The sequence below is a fragment of the Equus przewalskii genome, chromosome 26 (assembly GCF_037783145.1).
Source record: "Equus przewalskii isolate Varuska chromosome 26, EquPr2, whole genome shotgun sequence".
Lineage (NCBI taxonomy): Eukaryota > Metazoa > Chordata > Mammalia > Perissodactyla > Equidae > Equus > Equus przewalskii.
This window is the reverse complement of record NC_091856.1, coordinates 1400248-1416816: the sequence shown is the minus strand read 5'-3', so window position 1 is coordinate 1416816 and position 16569 is coordinate 1400248. Positions and strand designations below refer to the sequence as shown.

At 44.8% G+C, this 16569-nt stretch overlaps 1 protein-coding gene across 8 annotated transcripts in view; it reads right to left on the bottom strand.

Annotated features, from left to right (window-relative positions):
* RECK (reversion inducing cysteine rich protein with kazal motifs) overlaps window positions 1-16569 on the bottom strand; it is a 97791-nt gene that overhangs the window by 5482 nt on the left and 75740 nt on the right. For all 8 annotated transcript variants that reach the window (XM_070595723.1, XM_070595726.1, XM_070595727.1 and 5 more), the window contains 2 exons: window positions 7938-8109; window positions 701-893 (listed from right to left, as the gene is read on the bottom strand). In XM_070595723.1, the coding sequence (XP_070451824.1) occupies window positions 701-893; window positions 7938-8109 (365 nt within the window). The remainder of the gene's footprint in view (window positions 1-700; window positions 894-7937; window positions 8110-16569) is intronic.

The window sequence follows — 16569 nt, the reverse complement described above, 5'->3', positions numbered from 1 at the left end:
GACAAGCAGAAGGGATTTTCTGACAATGAAGACCAGGAAACGAGAGCCAATCATGTCAGGTGCCAGCTGTTCGCAGGCAGGGGACGCTGGGCCCGAGGACGGGAACCAGAAAGGGGCGCAGTTGGCACACAGACCGGTGGTGCACGTGGGAAGCCTCAGTGGCACTGTCCTTGGGGTTATTTTTAACATGAATATGGATTTCACAACCTTAAAAGACTGAAAGATAAACTGATGTAAAAAGACATTAAGTCTTAGAGAAATTTTTGACCACTTTTCAGTACTGAGGGAGGGACTTCGGTGGGAATTGTGGGGGGAAAACTCTTTTCTTGGCTGTTTTAACTTGAATTCTTCGTGATTTCTTTTCCAATGACGGCCCACAAAACTACGGGAAGAGAAAATGGTGCTGACTGGCACCAGAGGTGTAAAACTTCAAATTCTTTACTAAGAGTGGGTGGCAAGAAGGCACTCTCCTTTCCTGCTCGTACACTAGATGTGCGGAGGTACACACACGAGCCAGGGAGGCCTCCAGAGTGAGGAGGAGAAGCCAGTCTTGGGCTGGCTCACTGTGAGTGGAGGACTGAGCTCTCTCGACGGAACAGGATTAACAGAAGACCCTCAAGTGGTCTTACTGCTGAGTCATCTGCAAAAGACCATCAACTGGTTTCCTGCGTACTTGGGTTTGTCAGCCAAACGACGGTACCTGGCAGGGGCCTTTGTATAAGAGGCTTTTCCCTCTCTGGTACAAAGTGCAGAGATTGCTGTGCTCCAGATGGTTTGTGTCACAAACAGGATCGCGGACCTGGTCACAGGTGAGCTGTCTTGGCAAACATTCATGTTGGCTACATCCAAATTTATCAAACGTCGTCAGACAGACTTGTGGTTTGGGTATGCATCTGAAAAACACGAATGGTGCCCCATGAACCAATGTTGGGAGGGCTGGCAGAGCTCCGATAAGGCACAGGAGGCTGAGGAGAAAGCACTGGAAGCAGTCCCCATCCTCCAGAGCTGATGGAGAACGGAGAGTCAAGCACGCATAGAAAGTAGGCTATCAGGTAGAAAATGTCATAAACGCCTGTGGGAGTGAGCCCTTCTGACTGGGGAATCTGGAGAAAGCCCTGGGAGCAGGTGGTGTCCTGGCTGGACCCAGTGGGGTGAGGAGGGCCACACAAGCTTGCCAGGCTGAGGATGCAGCCTGAGCAAAGGTATGATGCTCAAGACCCTGTGGTGCTGAGGGAAAGGGCAGGGGACCCGAGGGCAGGAGCAAAGAATGCACAGGGTCAAAGTGGCATGCAGTGAGGCCATCAGGTGGGTTGGGGTCTGATGCTGGAGGCCCTGTAATCAGAGATAAATGGAGCATCTTCAGGGGCTTAATTGTCAGTTGGCCAAAATGAGTCTTTTTTTTCTTCCTCATGGTGGAAAATACTATTTAAAAATGGAGAGAAAAATAAGAATACAGACCCCTGTTTGCTTGTATAAAGAAAGGAAAATGCAAGAAACAAACCTCACAGCGGCTATTGAGGAGGTGGGGTGGGAACGGGGGGAGGAAGGCCTTTTTATGTTTTTGGATATTTGAACTACATGAACGTATTATCTGTTTGGAAAAAAGTCTGAATATTCAGAATAAAGGCTGAGGGATTCTGGTGGTCTGTGTCCCCAGGATGCTCCCATCAAGGCTGTTGAGTGAGCAATAAAACAGCTGGCATCTGTGGAGCACTGACCACAGGCCAGGCACTGTTCTGGGTGCTGGATGCATAGAGTCATAACTTGCCCTGGTGTCCCTGAGACTTCCGGGTTTGAAAGCTGAGTCCCATGTCCCAGGAGCCCTCCTCAGTCGGGTTTCCAAGAGTCAGCTCCTTTGGAGCCCACAACTACTGTCCCAGGGCAGGTGCTATCAAGCCCCTTTTAGAGATGAGGAAACTGAGAGCCAGAGACGTGCATCTGAACTCAGGAAGGCCAGCGCAGGGGCCCAGGCTGCCGCTGTGCCCGTCCAGACTCTCCAGTCTTCCAGTAGCCCCAGAACGATCTCCTGGGAAGGCCAAGACCCTCTCCCACCCCCATCTGCTGACGCAGGAGTCCCCATGCCACCCCAGCCCCTGTCCTGGCCTCCAGGCTGTGAAGCTGCAGGAGGGGGACTTGGGCCAGAGGGGAGCTACAGACCCAGGAGCGGGGTGCCACCCAGCCCCAATCCCAATGGGCAGGTCTCAGCATACTCCAGCCTGGCTGCCAGCGCCAAGCCTGGCACCCACAGCCTTCTGTAAATGCCTGCAGTTATTCAGTCCCTCTCCTCTGAGCCTTGGTAGTTGGCCAGAGGTTTGGGCTCTCCCTAACTATGCATGGGGCTTCCTGGGGTCTGGAACAAGTCCTGAGGGTGGCCAGGGATAGAGTCTAAGCTCCATGCCCCCAGGGATTCTCAGACCACCAAGGGGAAATTGAGATTCAGAGAGGTTAAATAACTTGCCTAAAGTCACATAGCCAGTGAGAGCCTGGGGTTCAAGCCTAGGTCTACACGACCCATGAGATGACCCCACAGTGAGAAACTCTTGATTCCCCAGCTCTGGAGGGGGAAGTTTTGTGGGAGGGGATGCTATGGGCACGCCTGCCTGGGGTCAAGGCCCTGCCAGTAAACAATGATGTGAAGGTACATTACCTTCCCCTCGAAGATAAAAATCCCTGGAGGGGACTGCCCTGGGGGAAGCATAGGCCAGACCAATCGGCTTGCGGGCTGGTTCAAACTAGTGCTTTCTGCCTTTGGCTTGGAGACCTTGAGGACGGCCTGTGGTCATGCTGGCATTCCAGGGGCCTGTTTGGCAAGTGGGGAATGTCCCAGCAAAAATCTAGGTCTTTGGAGAGGGTGAGAAAAGGGAAGTGTTCCTGACAGGGGTAGGGGTGGGCGTCCCAAGGGAATGTCCCCTTTGAGGGAGGAGGATGGAGAGCTGGGGTCTTGAAGGAGGAGGACTGCAACCATCATCACCTTTCCTGTGGACCCTACTCAGCGTCCTATGAAGTCAGGGCCTGGGGGTACAGAATGGAAGGCACGCTGGCCCTGGAACCAGACGCCTGGGCTCTGTCCTTCCGGGCTGTGCTGTCCAGAACTGTCTCACTTCTCTGACCGCCTAGGAAAAGGGCACACTGCCCACTCCACTGCCTGTAGACCAGAACCCTGTGGCTTCTGGACCCTCAGAATGGGAATGCTGGTCACCTGTCTCAGCCACTACCATGGAGACCAACATGGGCCAGGGAGGCTTGGTGCTTGGGTCCCAGGGAGGGGCCTGGGTGGCCTTCAGAGCAGTGTCCTGGGAGGGCGGGAAGCCTCAGGGAACCACAGCCCCTGCTCTGGAGGGCCAGGCTGCAAGGCCTAGGTTGGGTGATTTGGGGTCTGCAGACCCCTCTTCAGCTCCTGGCCTGCCACCAACGCTTCGGCCAACAGGCCCTTGCAGGCGATTCTTCAAGGCGCTGCTCAAAGGCCACCTCCTCCGAGCTGCCTCCCGACTGCCTCCACCGAGTTTGCTCTGTGGTCTTCTGGGTCTCTGTCACAACCTCACACCTAGCTTGTCCTTCCTCCCCGCTAGGCCTGGGTGGGGGTGTCCGAGGGGCCGGGGCTCTAGGTGAATCCTCAGGCTGCGGCGCGTGGAAGTGGGGGCACGGCATTGGGGGCCGGGGGCTGGGGCGCGGGCGGTGGCCCGAGGTGGGCGCGCTGTAGAGGCCAGCCCGGCAGAAGCGGGGGCAGCGCGAGCCGAGCCGCGCCCCACGCTCCCTGCGCGGCGGCGAGCCCGGAGCGGGGCCGCTGCGGGAAGACTTTGCGGAGTGCAGGAGCAGGGCCACCTGGCCCTCCTGCCCGCCGCCACCAGCACGGCCGAGGCGACGCGGAAGCAGTTCGGCCTCATCAGCTGCAGCAACGAGTGCCTGACGGCCGAGGCGTTCGGGTTCACAGTGAACGCATCGGCCAGCATGCTGAGCAGCAGCAGATCTGTGTGCGGGAGCAGCTGCCCGACAAGGCCTGCACAGCCACCTGGGCCGCCAGGTAGCGGCCGACAAGGACGGCAAGGTGACTTGCGAGTGCGAGTTGCCCGGCGCAGCGCACGACGACGGCCGTTGGTCGCTGCAGGCCGAGGCGCCCCGGCGCTACCGAGGATCGCCTGTCTTGCAGCCCGTGTCGCCGGCCGAGGAGGGCAGCGCACACCTCGCCACGCACCCGCCGGTCAACGTCCACAGCCTGACTGCAGGCGCTCCGCGCACCTGAGCGCGGCCGGCCGAGCTCCGTGGACCGCGACGTGCCCTGGGGGGTCGACTCGCTCGTCCCGCTGGCCTTCCAGAACCGGCGCTGCAGCCTGCAGACGGCCCGCCACCGCTTCCTGCGCCACGACGGGCGCCTGGTGGCGCGCCCCGAGCCCGCCACCGGCTACAGGCTTGAATTCCGCTGTGGCAAAGTGGCCTCCCGCCACCGCGAAGGCCACTCCCTGGCGCTCAAGGCCACCGGGGGGGGGGGGGGGGGCAAGGACAAGCTCTTCGCCCGGGAGCAGAGCTGCGCCCAGGTCGTGCTGCAGGCGACCAACGAGAAGAACGTGCCCACGCGCCAGGGTGAGTGGGGACGCCGCCCCTCGCCTCTCGGGTCGCTGTACAAAGCGCACCCCACCCCCAGGATTCACCCAGAGCCCCGGCCCCTCGGACACCCCCACCCAGGCCTTTCTCGCCTGCGGCGCCCCCCGCCGGGCGTGCTGGCCTTTCCGCCCCGCCGCGGGACGCACGCTGGGCCGGAGGAGGGGCGGGGGTGGGGCTCCGCCGGTCCTTGGGTGCCGCTGCACTGCCCCACCCGCCTTGGGGTTGGGGCTCCCTAGGCCCCGCGTAGGCATCGCCCCATGTGTAGGCACCCCCAGCCCAAAGTAGGCTCTCCCCACACGCGCTGATCCCTTGGATCCTGGGGCCCAGCCCTTGGGCAGAGTCTGTCTTAAGAGAAGACTTCACAGTATGTGCTAAAAACTTAGGTGTCTGTGCTCCCAAGGCTGAGGACCTGACGCTGGCTGGTTGCGAATCGCCGAGAGAACGCCACTCCACGAAGCTGGGTTTCCTGTAATATCTGAACCTTGCTTCATTCTTAATTCTGAACTTCTTGAGAGGAGTAAGGGATGAGGCCCTTCTTCTTTAGACCCTTAGACATCCCTCATTTCCATAAATGTTATTTATAACTTCCCATAAGAAGATAAGACCTATTCAAATGTTCAGCTTTCACTAGGTATTTGAAATAATGGGATACACAAATCTTAGTCTATAAAGGAGAAAAATATAGTAGCAAGCATTAGTTTAATTTCAAAGGAAATTACCTCTACTCTTTTTAGGGGTAAGCCTCCTGCCCTGAAATGCCCCCCACCGTCACCACCACCATCTGTGCTCGCCTTTTCTGATGGGATTTAAAATTAGAACGCACCTCGTTATGGTTTTATGGAAAATTAAAACATTTGAAGAGAAAGAATGGAAAAGAATATTTAGAACGTCATTACCTATTAACACGAAAGGGATGAGAACCAAGAACATCAGGAGAAATTTGGTAATTTTGGAAGGAAAAACTTTATCAATATGAGTATGTAAAAATAAGAGGATCAGCAGGGAAGGCTGAGAATCGGGGGGTCAATTAAACATGCTTACTGTTGTGTCCTAGTGTTGAGAAAGATGTCTGACACATCAGTAGACACTTGATGAATGAATACAACTTTTTATTTTTTAAACAAATTTTTTTTTAACATAATACAAGCTCATGGTGAAACTGAAAAGATACAAAATCATATATGGTGGAAAATGTCTCCCTCCTACTCTTATGTCCCAGCTACCTAGTTCCCGTCCCTAGAGGCAACCACTATTACCAATTTATTGTTTATTCTCCTGGAGATATGTAAATATAAGCATTTTCATATGCTGATTCAAAGAATATGTTATTTAAAAATTTTGGTGGGCGTAGCCAAGTTGCCCTCCATGGAGGATGTCCCAATCCTCCCCTCACCCCTCCTTTCCTATGGGAATGCCTGTTTCCCTATATTATATTATCAAACTTTTTGTCTTTGCCAATCTGGTAGATGGGAAGTGGTACACAATTGTAGTTTTAATTTAATTTACATTTCTGTTAATATGAGGCAGGTTAAGCATTGTGGTACATTGGTCAGATGTTCATCAAATTCATTTAATTTTCTTCTTGGGCACACACTTGGATTACATTTCCTAGTCTCCCTGGCAGTAGTAGTGGTCAAGTGACTGAGTTCTAGACAATGGAGTGTGGCTGGAAGTAGAGATGAAGGCCAGTTTTAAACCTGGCCTACAAAAGCTTCTCAAGAGCAACCTGCCTCATCTCCCTTCTCTTATCTCCTGGCCAGATGCAGAAGATACAGAGGAGGACTGTGAGACTGTAGGAGCTAGCAGAGTGACCAGATGGAAGGCTCTTAAGTCTCTGAATCACCAGGTGGAAAGCCACCTGCTGAACACACAAATGGACTGTATTTGAACTTGTATTATGTTAAAATGCTGATATTTGGGAGTTTGTGTACAGTAGTTAGAGTTATCCTAATTAAAGCATCTTTTCAAGTGTTTAAGAACCATTTGCATTTCTTTTTTCTATGTTTATGTCCTCGATCCATTTTTCTATTAGGTTGTTGACCTTTTTCATATGGATTTGTAGGGGCTCTTTATATTGGATGGACATCAGCCTTTTCTCTGTGAGCTTCTTCCCAGTTTGTCATTTGTTTGTTACAATGCAGAAAATTTTCATTTCCATGTAGCTGCATTTTTCAATCTTTTCTTTTATATTGGTTTTGTATTATATTTCCCACTTAGAGATTTTATTATTTTATTATAAAAGCAAGACACCCTTATCCAGAAAGGTTAGCAAATAGAAGAAAATAAATAAAGGCACAAACAAATACCAAAACAACCCTCAATTCTATCCCCCAACACAATTATATTATCCTTTTGGCTTATCTTTTTTCCTAATGGACAGCACCTATGTTCTTTCCACAGGAACTTTTTGGGCTTAGTTTTCATGGTATAAACTTTGCCAGTTGGTGATCAACTCTCTGCCATTTCTTTTAACACAGGAGAAATCCCCCACCCCCCTGGCCCCGACTACACCAGAGTTTTCAGGATGGAGAAGCAATAGCTTATTCTCCACAAAATCCTTCATAAGGAAAGGACTCTGGCACTGGAATGTGTCCTGCTCAGGTCTTTGAGGCAGCCAGTGAAAACTCCAGTTCTAGAAGCCTGAAATTTAAGAGAGTCAGTAGGACCCTTGCTGCGGCCACCACATACAGAAATCTGTCATTAAGCCTAGGTCAACTGCACTCTGAGCTCATGAGGAAACTGCAGAGAAATGGCCCCTAAACCAATAACATTATATACATTTATGTTGCATTTCCACAGATGTCTCATGTCCAATCCCTAAGATGGAGATAGATAAGTAGAAGGAAGTTTCCCATTACTATCAAGCATAAATAGCTAACAAGGTAAGCAAACATCCATTTCTCTCGTCTCCTCTGCTCCTTCTCCTTGCCTCCTGCTGTTTCAGTCCTACAGAACTGCTATAAGCTTCCAGCCTCCAGCACGCTATCTTCTCATTTCCAGCAGCTGAGATCTCTGCTCCTGTTGCTCTCTGCCTTCACCAACACCACCATTCCTCCACTGTACACTCTGCCTGCAATCTCCTCGTCTTTGCAGCCGAGTATCACATCTTCTAGAGGCTTTCCAAGGCCTCCCCTAGGCTGCATCAACTGGTCTACTTCTGGGCCCTCAATCACAGCATGTTACCAAGCAGCTGTACATAGCTCCTTCCCTCTAGACTCCACACTCTTCAGGGCAGAGACCTTCTTGATTCATCTTTGTATTTTCACTGTCTGGTACACACTAGATGCTTAGTAGGTGCTGGTCTTCAGTTGAAAAAGATAAGGAGCCATTTGACTTACCTTTGATTTTTGGGGCAGGGGTTAGGATTACATGGATCCTTTGAGATGCACGATCCAAACTCAAATTGATGGTCTTGGAGGCCCACACAGCGAGCAATGCAGGCACTGGGGTAAGTGCGTCCGTTCTGCCCACACACGGGGACAAACTGATCTGCACAGTTACAGGGCAGACCTGAGGAGAGGAAACAGCCTCAACAATGTGTACTTGTACATGCCCCTTCCTCTCAAGTTTGTCCTTTTAGATCGGCACCTGAGCTAACATCTCTTGCCAATCTTCTTTTTTTTCTTTTTCCCCAAAGCCCCCCGCCAGTACATAGTTGTATATTCTAGTTGTAGGTCCTTCTAGTTGTGCCTTGTGGGATGCCGCCTCAGCATGGCCTGACAAGCAGTGCCACGTCTGTGCGTAGGATCCGAACCGGCAAAACCCTGGGCCATGAAGCAGAGTGCGAACTTAACCACTTGGGCAAGAGGCCGGCCCCTCACATTTTCTAATTAAGGCAAAGTACTAACAATCATGTGGGGGGTCTCATGTTAAAATTGTAAATTAAGTGAGAAAAAACATCCCTCCAATCTCTGACAGTGTTTTTAAGGGTGGCAAGGCTCTGAAAAGCCATTTGTCTGCATAATGGTGACAAGAAATTTTCACATATTGACGTATGTGGGGTAGCTATTCTGGTTTAAACCAGATTCAGCCTGAACTAAAGGAGTCTGACTTACAGCTATCAAATGCAGGCTGTACATCTGCTTTAACTATTAAGATACGGATGCATCAAACATTATCTCAAAGTAAAAGACTGTGCTCTGTGAAGCTAAGAATGTATACTTCCCATCCTATGAGGCCAGTATCAGTATTTCTGAAGATAAAGTTTCCTCTTGGACATTAAGGTCATGTTGACCTGCTAATCTGTAACTAGATATCGCTTTGAAACTTTGATGAATATGTATCCTGGGTGTGTTTGGTGTATGTTCTTTGTTCTAAAAAGGTATAAAAATGTCCTGAAGCCCATGCTTATCTGGAATGCTTTCTTCCTTTGTCGAGACTACCTTCCCAGGCTATAGTCCTTCAGTCTGGTTCAAATAAAATTCTCCTCTCTCTCTCTCCGTAGAATAGTTATTGGTTATTTGCTTCAACATTTCTTGGCATAACCGGCAGAATTTGAGAGAAACCCACCTGAGACCATGTGGAATCTACTTTAAACTGGCGCTTGGTACCAGCATGGGCTCACTGAGTCCCTCCGGCTTCACTGCACTCTTTGGGTACCTCAGTGAGTTCTCCTGAAATCCAGACCTCCTTATTGAAGTTGTAGGTCCTGACTTTTACCTGAGCTGTTTCAAGTCTTAAGACTATGTGTCTAAAGAGGGTACTGGTATCTATCCTAGGTAAGAGGAACCTAGGGGGAATTTCCTAGGTGGAACTTGGGAGTGAACGGGGCTGGCTGACCCTTTAATTTGGCTTTAAATTGGAAAACATTGTATCTAGAAAAGCTGAACAAATTGTTTGATTGCAAAATGAGAGACTGAACTCATTCAGCTCTGAAGAGAAGGGACACCAGCTCCCTCCAGCTATAAGGCATTCTCCGGCAACTGAGAACCTAGTGGAAGTGTCAGAGGTTGATCCTTGTGTTGTGTAGCAGTCCCATAGGGAAATCCATCATGATTGTTCACTTTAAGTAAGTAACTGACGGCTCATCCAGGGATGCACACATAAGGATTGGTCACCCAGTGCTCCCAGGCCCCATGGTAATTTTAGAATGCCAGTGGGAGAAACCAAGACATGTAAGAGAGTGTTCACGGCCTTGTAGGAAGTGACACTCACAAGCAGCACACTTCTGACCCATTACACTGTCCTTAGAAATTGTTCAGATTTCATACTAAAACAAAACTAAAAGACAATGGGAAGTCATGTTTCTAAAGCCAACCAGCTCCTGAATGGGCCGCCTTCCCCTGGAACTCCAGCTGACTGCATGTATAGTACATATGGAGCTGTTACTTGCAAGTGCTAAACAAAATGGGAAAATTTTACAAAAGATGACCTGAGTCTTAAATGGCCAAAATGAGGAATGTTCAATTTACTGAAATTAGTTTATTTGCATGCACACCTGGAAAAAGCTGGCTATAAAATCAAGCAAGCACAATGGAAAGCATAGTTTAAGTAGTATTTAGAAGCTTCAAAGTGTGGTAATGATAAAATGACATCTTTACAGGAAACTAATAAAACATTATTATAAACAGCTGCTAAATTAGAGAAGTTTTCTTTTCTGCTGAGGAAGATTCGCCATGAGCTAATGTCTGTTGCCTGTCTTCCTCATTTTTTCTTTTTCATGTGAGCTGCTGCCACAGCATGGCCACTAAGAGATGAGTGGTGTAGGTCTGCCCCTGGGAACTGAACCTGAGCTGCTGAAGTGGAGTGCACCAAACTTAACCAGTAGGCCACTGGGGCTGGCCCAAAAAGTTTTTATTCTATCTGCCAGAAACACAGTTTGGATCCAACTATTCTTTTATAAATTACTGAATTTTGTATTGTACCTGATTCATTGCAAAAATTTAATGAAAACTATTTGAGGTCTCTGCATCTGTCTATGTATCTATGTATGTCTATATATGTATGATCTTTTTTTACCTTCAGATGGGATAATTTCTAAAAGAGCTCTATTTAATTGGCTTAAAGTAAGTGCTTGTATAAATTATTTCTAAATGTAACAGAAACTATACCAAATGTTCTTGAAGTTAACATGATATAAAACAATCTTTGGTAAATGAAGTTTAGTTAAGTTTCTTAGTTTAATTGAAATAAGCACGTCTTCAAAGTTATCAGCATTGGAGATGATGCATACATGCAGCCTTCATTCAACCTGGGTTTATTAGTCAAATAAGTTCATGTTATCTCAGTTACAAAATTTGCCAGCAAAAATAATAGCTTAGAATGATAGCTGATTTTATCTAATGTCTCATGAAGTTTTTGTAGGCAATCTAAGCATAATTATTGGAAACAAATAAACTAAATTGATGTAAGTAAGATAAAAGTTTTGGGTGAACTTCTTTTTTTTAAGATTTTATTTTTCCTTTTTCTCCGTAAAGCCCCCTGGTACACAGTTGTATATTTTTAGTTGTGGGTCCTTCTAGTTGTGGCACGTGGGATGCCGCCTCAGCATGGCCTGACGAGCAGTGCTATGTCTGCACCCAGGATTCGAACCGGCAAAACCCTGGGCCACCAAAGCAGAGCACACGAACTTAACCAGTTGGACACAGGGCCAGCTCCTGGGTGAACTTTCTTAACGGTAACTGTGTCATGGTACATATACTTAAAAATAACTTCAAAACCTTTTGATAACTTGAAACCTTAGAGTTTTGATTAAGTTAAATGATAGAAATTTATTATCTAAATCATTTTCACATGAGATAAAATATTAGCCATTAGTTACTATAGATTTTTCTACCTTTGGCTTATTACAGAGAAACTATAAAAATACGTGAGTTTATTAATAAACATGTTTTGTGCCATGCTGAGAAGTTTTCTATGAGAATGCACGTTTCTAACACAGTATTTATAAGTCTGCCAATCCACAGGATGCTAATGTAAAAGAACAAGGGAAATATCCGTATACAAGGAGAGTAGATGTGTGTTTTCAGTAAAGAAGGTATAAGGAATGGAGATATTTTTGTTTGTTTTGCTAAAAAAGGTAAATGTGTCCTAAAGTACTAGGAAGGAGGGAAGGCATGGGACAAATTCTGAATTGAAAAAAGAAAGTTATAGAAGGTTTATGGAAGAGGAACCCAGAGGAAAGAGTTTTGTGCATGGGCAAATTGGCTAAGAGTGAAGTGAATTTAATGAGTTTCAATATCAAAAGTAAGCTGGTACAAAAATTAGAATTTGGTTTTCTCTCTCTTAAAAGGGTAATTTTCTTGGACTCTTAGTCTGCTCTTGATAAAGAGATTACAAAAGGTTTTTCTTCACCTTTGAGTAAGTCTGCCTAAAAGGCAAGAGTTCTATGTTTTGTCAAAACAATTTCCTATTCAAAAAGCTGAGGTGTCTCTATTAAGAGCACTAAGACTTTTTAAAAAACTTTTTAACTCTTTATGATTGCCTTTAAAATCTTCGGTTGTCACTTTGGTTAAATGGATAACTAAGCATTGTTTCATAGTGACCGACAATCCTATTTGACCAAGTGTTTTAAAACCTTTTGAGATTTTTGACAAACTTCCTCAAAATTCAAATCCTAAAAAAACCCAAAAAACAAAAAAACTTTCTTTTGACCTGAAAGTAACTTTGAGAATTTTCAGTGGGCCCCTGAGACATCTCATAGAATTTGTTCTCTTTCTTCCTATAAAGAGGGAGCTATTAAACTAATGAGGTTTGTTTGGTATGTTAAATTGCAATGAGAAGCATTACTAAGCAAATGATGATAAATCTTGGGTTATGTTGTGTGGATAAATGTTATTAATATAAGTGTTCTAAAAATTATATAAAATTCCTAAAGATCTGATATGTCCTGGTATAATTCTACTCATTATCTTAAAATGTGTGTTATAGAAATAACTAAATTTCCTTGTCAATTGCATTGTAATCATATCTTCAACTATGCCAGTTTTGACTTTTGTCATTTACAGGCAACATTGTTTTACCCTGATGCTTTTGCAAATATGTTTCATCTTCAGGGAGGTTCACGCAAAGGACTCTGACACCTACTCCAGAATACAGGTTTTTGATGAACTTTCAGATCATAAAACTGAACTGGATTTAAATAAATCTTTTCTCCTAAGCTATCAACAATTTGGTAAGATATACCTTTGTAAACAAAGATGAAACATTTACTTTTTCTCCCTAACTTATCCCTCCAGAACTCAGAAACTCTCAGTGAGTATTCTTGTTTTCACTTATATAAATAATCAGCCCAAGTTTTAATATAAAAAAAATTAGTTTTACTCTGATTATCTTTGGTAGAAATGAGGATAACTGTGGAGAGAAAATTATATTGCACCTTTGTGGATGTCAGATTCATCCTGTTAATTGTCTTTCAGGTTTTGTTACATACCTATAGACTGGACACCCTCCCCGCTTGGGTAAGGTATTGCTTTTTGTCTTGCCGATGTGGAAAACAGTATTTTTGGAGACTTTCTCCCACAGTGGCTCATAAAGCATCGTTAAACCTTATGTATGTCCTAAATACGATCCTGGGAAAACACCTCATGGGTCACAAGGTCACTTTCCCCTTCTTAAAGGACCTTTTGTGGTATGGCAATTGGACTTTGTTCAAATGTTACCATCTCAAGGATATAAATTTATCTTAGTAATGATTTGTATGTTTTCACATTGGGTTGAGGCCTTTCCTTGCAGAAGAGCAATGGCTTTAACAGTAGTTAAATTGTTATTGGAAAGATCGTTCCTGTTTGGGGAATTTCTATCGAGTTACACAGTGACTGGGGAACTCATTTCACTGGACAAGTAATGAAATCTATCTGTAACATTTGGCTAATAATGTAGCACTTTCACCATGCTTATCATCCCCAGTCCTCGGGATTAGTGGAGAGAACTAATGGCACTATCAAAACTCAATTGGCAAAACTTTCAGAAGCATTTAATCTCTGGTGAAAAGCTCCTCTGTTAGTACTTCTCAATCTTAGATCTATATCTTTTGGTAAACATTGGCTGTCTCCTTTTGAAATAATAACAGGATGGCCTATGTAATTAGATGAGGGAATATATGAACCAACTTTGCTCAAGGGACATATATTACATCATTGTCAGGGTCTCATTGAGGTGCTTAAAAGAAATGAAAGGTTGGAAGTTGATTCTTTTCACAGAGAGCTCCCACTAGACAAAGACTTTAAGGATCACAGACTACAACCTGGAGATTTTGTTTACTGGTAGAGGCATCAAGTAAAAGACTCTTTGCAGCTCTGTTGGAAAGGACCATATTAGGTACTTTTAACCAGTCCATGTGCTGCAAAATTAAAGGTCATAAACTCATGGATTCACATTTCTAATTTTAAAAAGGTCCCTCTGCCTGAGTGGATTTCAATTCCTGTTTCTGACACCCAACTTCAACTGACCAAGACAAATCCCTCCAAATAAGGATAAGAAGAAGATGGTATCTGTTGTAGACAGCTGTCCCAAGACTTCGGACCAGGCCTGTATTTCCAACCTTATCTCTCTTCATTTAAACCCTTGTAATGCATAAACTATATATCCACTTTATAATTGCTACAATAATCATGCTCCTGAGTATACGAGCAATTTTAATACTCTTATGATGCTGGTCACCTTCCTTGTGTTTTAGATGACTTTTTTGGTACTTTTTAACTATGTCCTTCCCTTCCACAATACTTTATTTTCTACCCCTCCAACTCTATGACATAGATTAGAAGCTAATTACAAAACCTTTTAATTAAGCACAAAAACAGCATTTAAGGTTTTCCTGATACTATGCTTATTTTTCCAGTCCACATCTGAATGGGACTCGGATGGCAGTGTCTTTTTACAGTGGACTCATTCCTTGGCTTCACACAAAAATCAGTCCAATTGTTGCATATGAGGCCAACTCTCCCTTTGTAGCACATCTGGGATACCTTGGTGGGTTTCTCTCTTTCAAGGTACAGATTGGAAAGCTTTAAAACAATTTATTATGATGGAAAGATCTCATTCCAGTGTTTGCATTTCATCCCATATTACTAATTATGATAGTGAAACATGGCTAATAGCCCACATTGTTCTTCCTATGTGTCATCTCTGCTAAAGCACATGAAAAATGCCCTAAGCAATCCTACACCTAGTTTTGATTGTTTCATTGGCTCCCTTCAGGTACTGGCTCCCTTTTGTGATCCAGATTGCAATTCCTATTTCCAGATTACTCCTTGGAATTCTTGCATTAATCATAATGTTCAAACTAATCACTGTTTTCTTTAGTCAGTGTTGTAAGACTGGCATGCAGGCTAAAGAGTGATAATTGCTCAATGACTTAAGATTGTAGATCAATATTATAACTCCGGATGAATTTCTTTTCCTGATAAAGATTATGCCTAAAACTCATTCTTCTAAATTAATCATTCAAGTATTAAGTTTATTACCATTGTTACTATATCTGTTCTGTAATTACAAACAATGTAACCATAAGAAGTCATGTATAAGCACATGTACAATGTTTGTTTGACAATTTAAAAATTGACAAATCACATAACTTATGAAATGCTTCCCCTGTCAATATATATACCTCTATGCTTGTCCACTATATCCAGTTATTTTCCAACATGGATGCTTGGGCAAATCAATGAAATAAAAGCCTAGCACTGAGGGACATGAGGGACCCAGGGCAGGCAGCAACCACCCTGGCACCAAGGGACAGTATGTTGATCATCAATGCTTTCTATCAAAAGATTATTGATCAAAAGGGTAAAATGACAAGAAATTTTCACATATTGAGGTATATGGGGTTAACTATTCTGGTTTAAGCCTGATTTGGCCTGAACTAAAGAAGCTTGACTTACAGTTATTAAACATACATTGCACATCTGCTTTAACCATTAAGGATGCATTAAACATTACCTCAAAGCAAAAGAATGCACTCTTTGAAGATAAAAATGCATACTTCCTATGATGCCAGTATCAGTATTCCTGAAGATAAAGCTTCCTTTCCTGGAAATCAAGGTCACTGTCGAGCTGCTTATCTATGACTAAATATCTCTTTGAAACTTTGATGAATATGTATCCTGGGCCTGTCTGATGTTATGTTCTCTATTCTAAAACCATGCTTCTCCAGAATGCTTTCTACCTTTGTGGAGACTGCCTTCCCAGGCTATAGTCCTCAGCTTGGCTCAAGTAAAATTCACCTTATCTCTGTCTCTCTGCAGAATGGCTACTGGTTATTGGTAATGGTTATTTGACAATGGCTTTCCTTTGTTCCACTTATTGCCAGATAATTGAGGGTCTCCAGACCTTGATCTTAGGGGTAGTGACCCCTATAAACAAAGGTATAGGTGGGAAAAGTAAAGACTGTTTCTCCCAATCTGGTATATAAAATCTAAATTTAGATGTTTGAAATCTGGCTTGGGGGATTTCTGAACTATTAAAAAGCAATACCAAAAATAAGATGAAGAACAAAGGTTGTAAACTCCTCCCATAGGCTCCTTCCATCTCCTTAGGGAGGGGGAAGAACAAGAAGGTAACTTGGAAAACTATTGTAATTTTAAGACTTAAGAATTTTTATGAACATCTCTCTCTGAGTCATGTTTGGATGGGGACACTATCTGAGTCCCAACAAATGTGGTAGACTGTGGCCAGTAAAATCTCCTTAGAGTCTACTAGCTAAACAGTCATTAATTTATCCCAAGACATGAAGGGCTACACACTACAGGGAAAAAGAGTGCTGCTAGTTCACCTTCAAAAACATTTAGATATAGGTAAATAAATAAAGTCTTCCATATATCTCTTTGGCTCACTTGTCATCCCCACATCATTACATGGTTTCTCTAAGCAGAATAAATTGTCCATATCAGAGCAAAGCAGAGAAATGAAAATAATAAACGACAAGGACAATGACAACCACAACAACAAAGGAGCAGAGGCTGGTTCTCATGAGGGTGGATAGGGGATGCAATCAAGCTAGTCCTGCTTCTACTTCCCCATCAGTCTGCCATT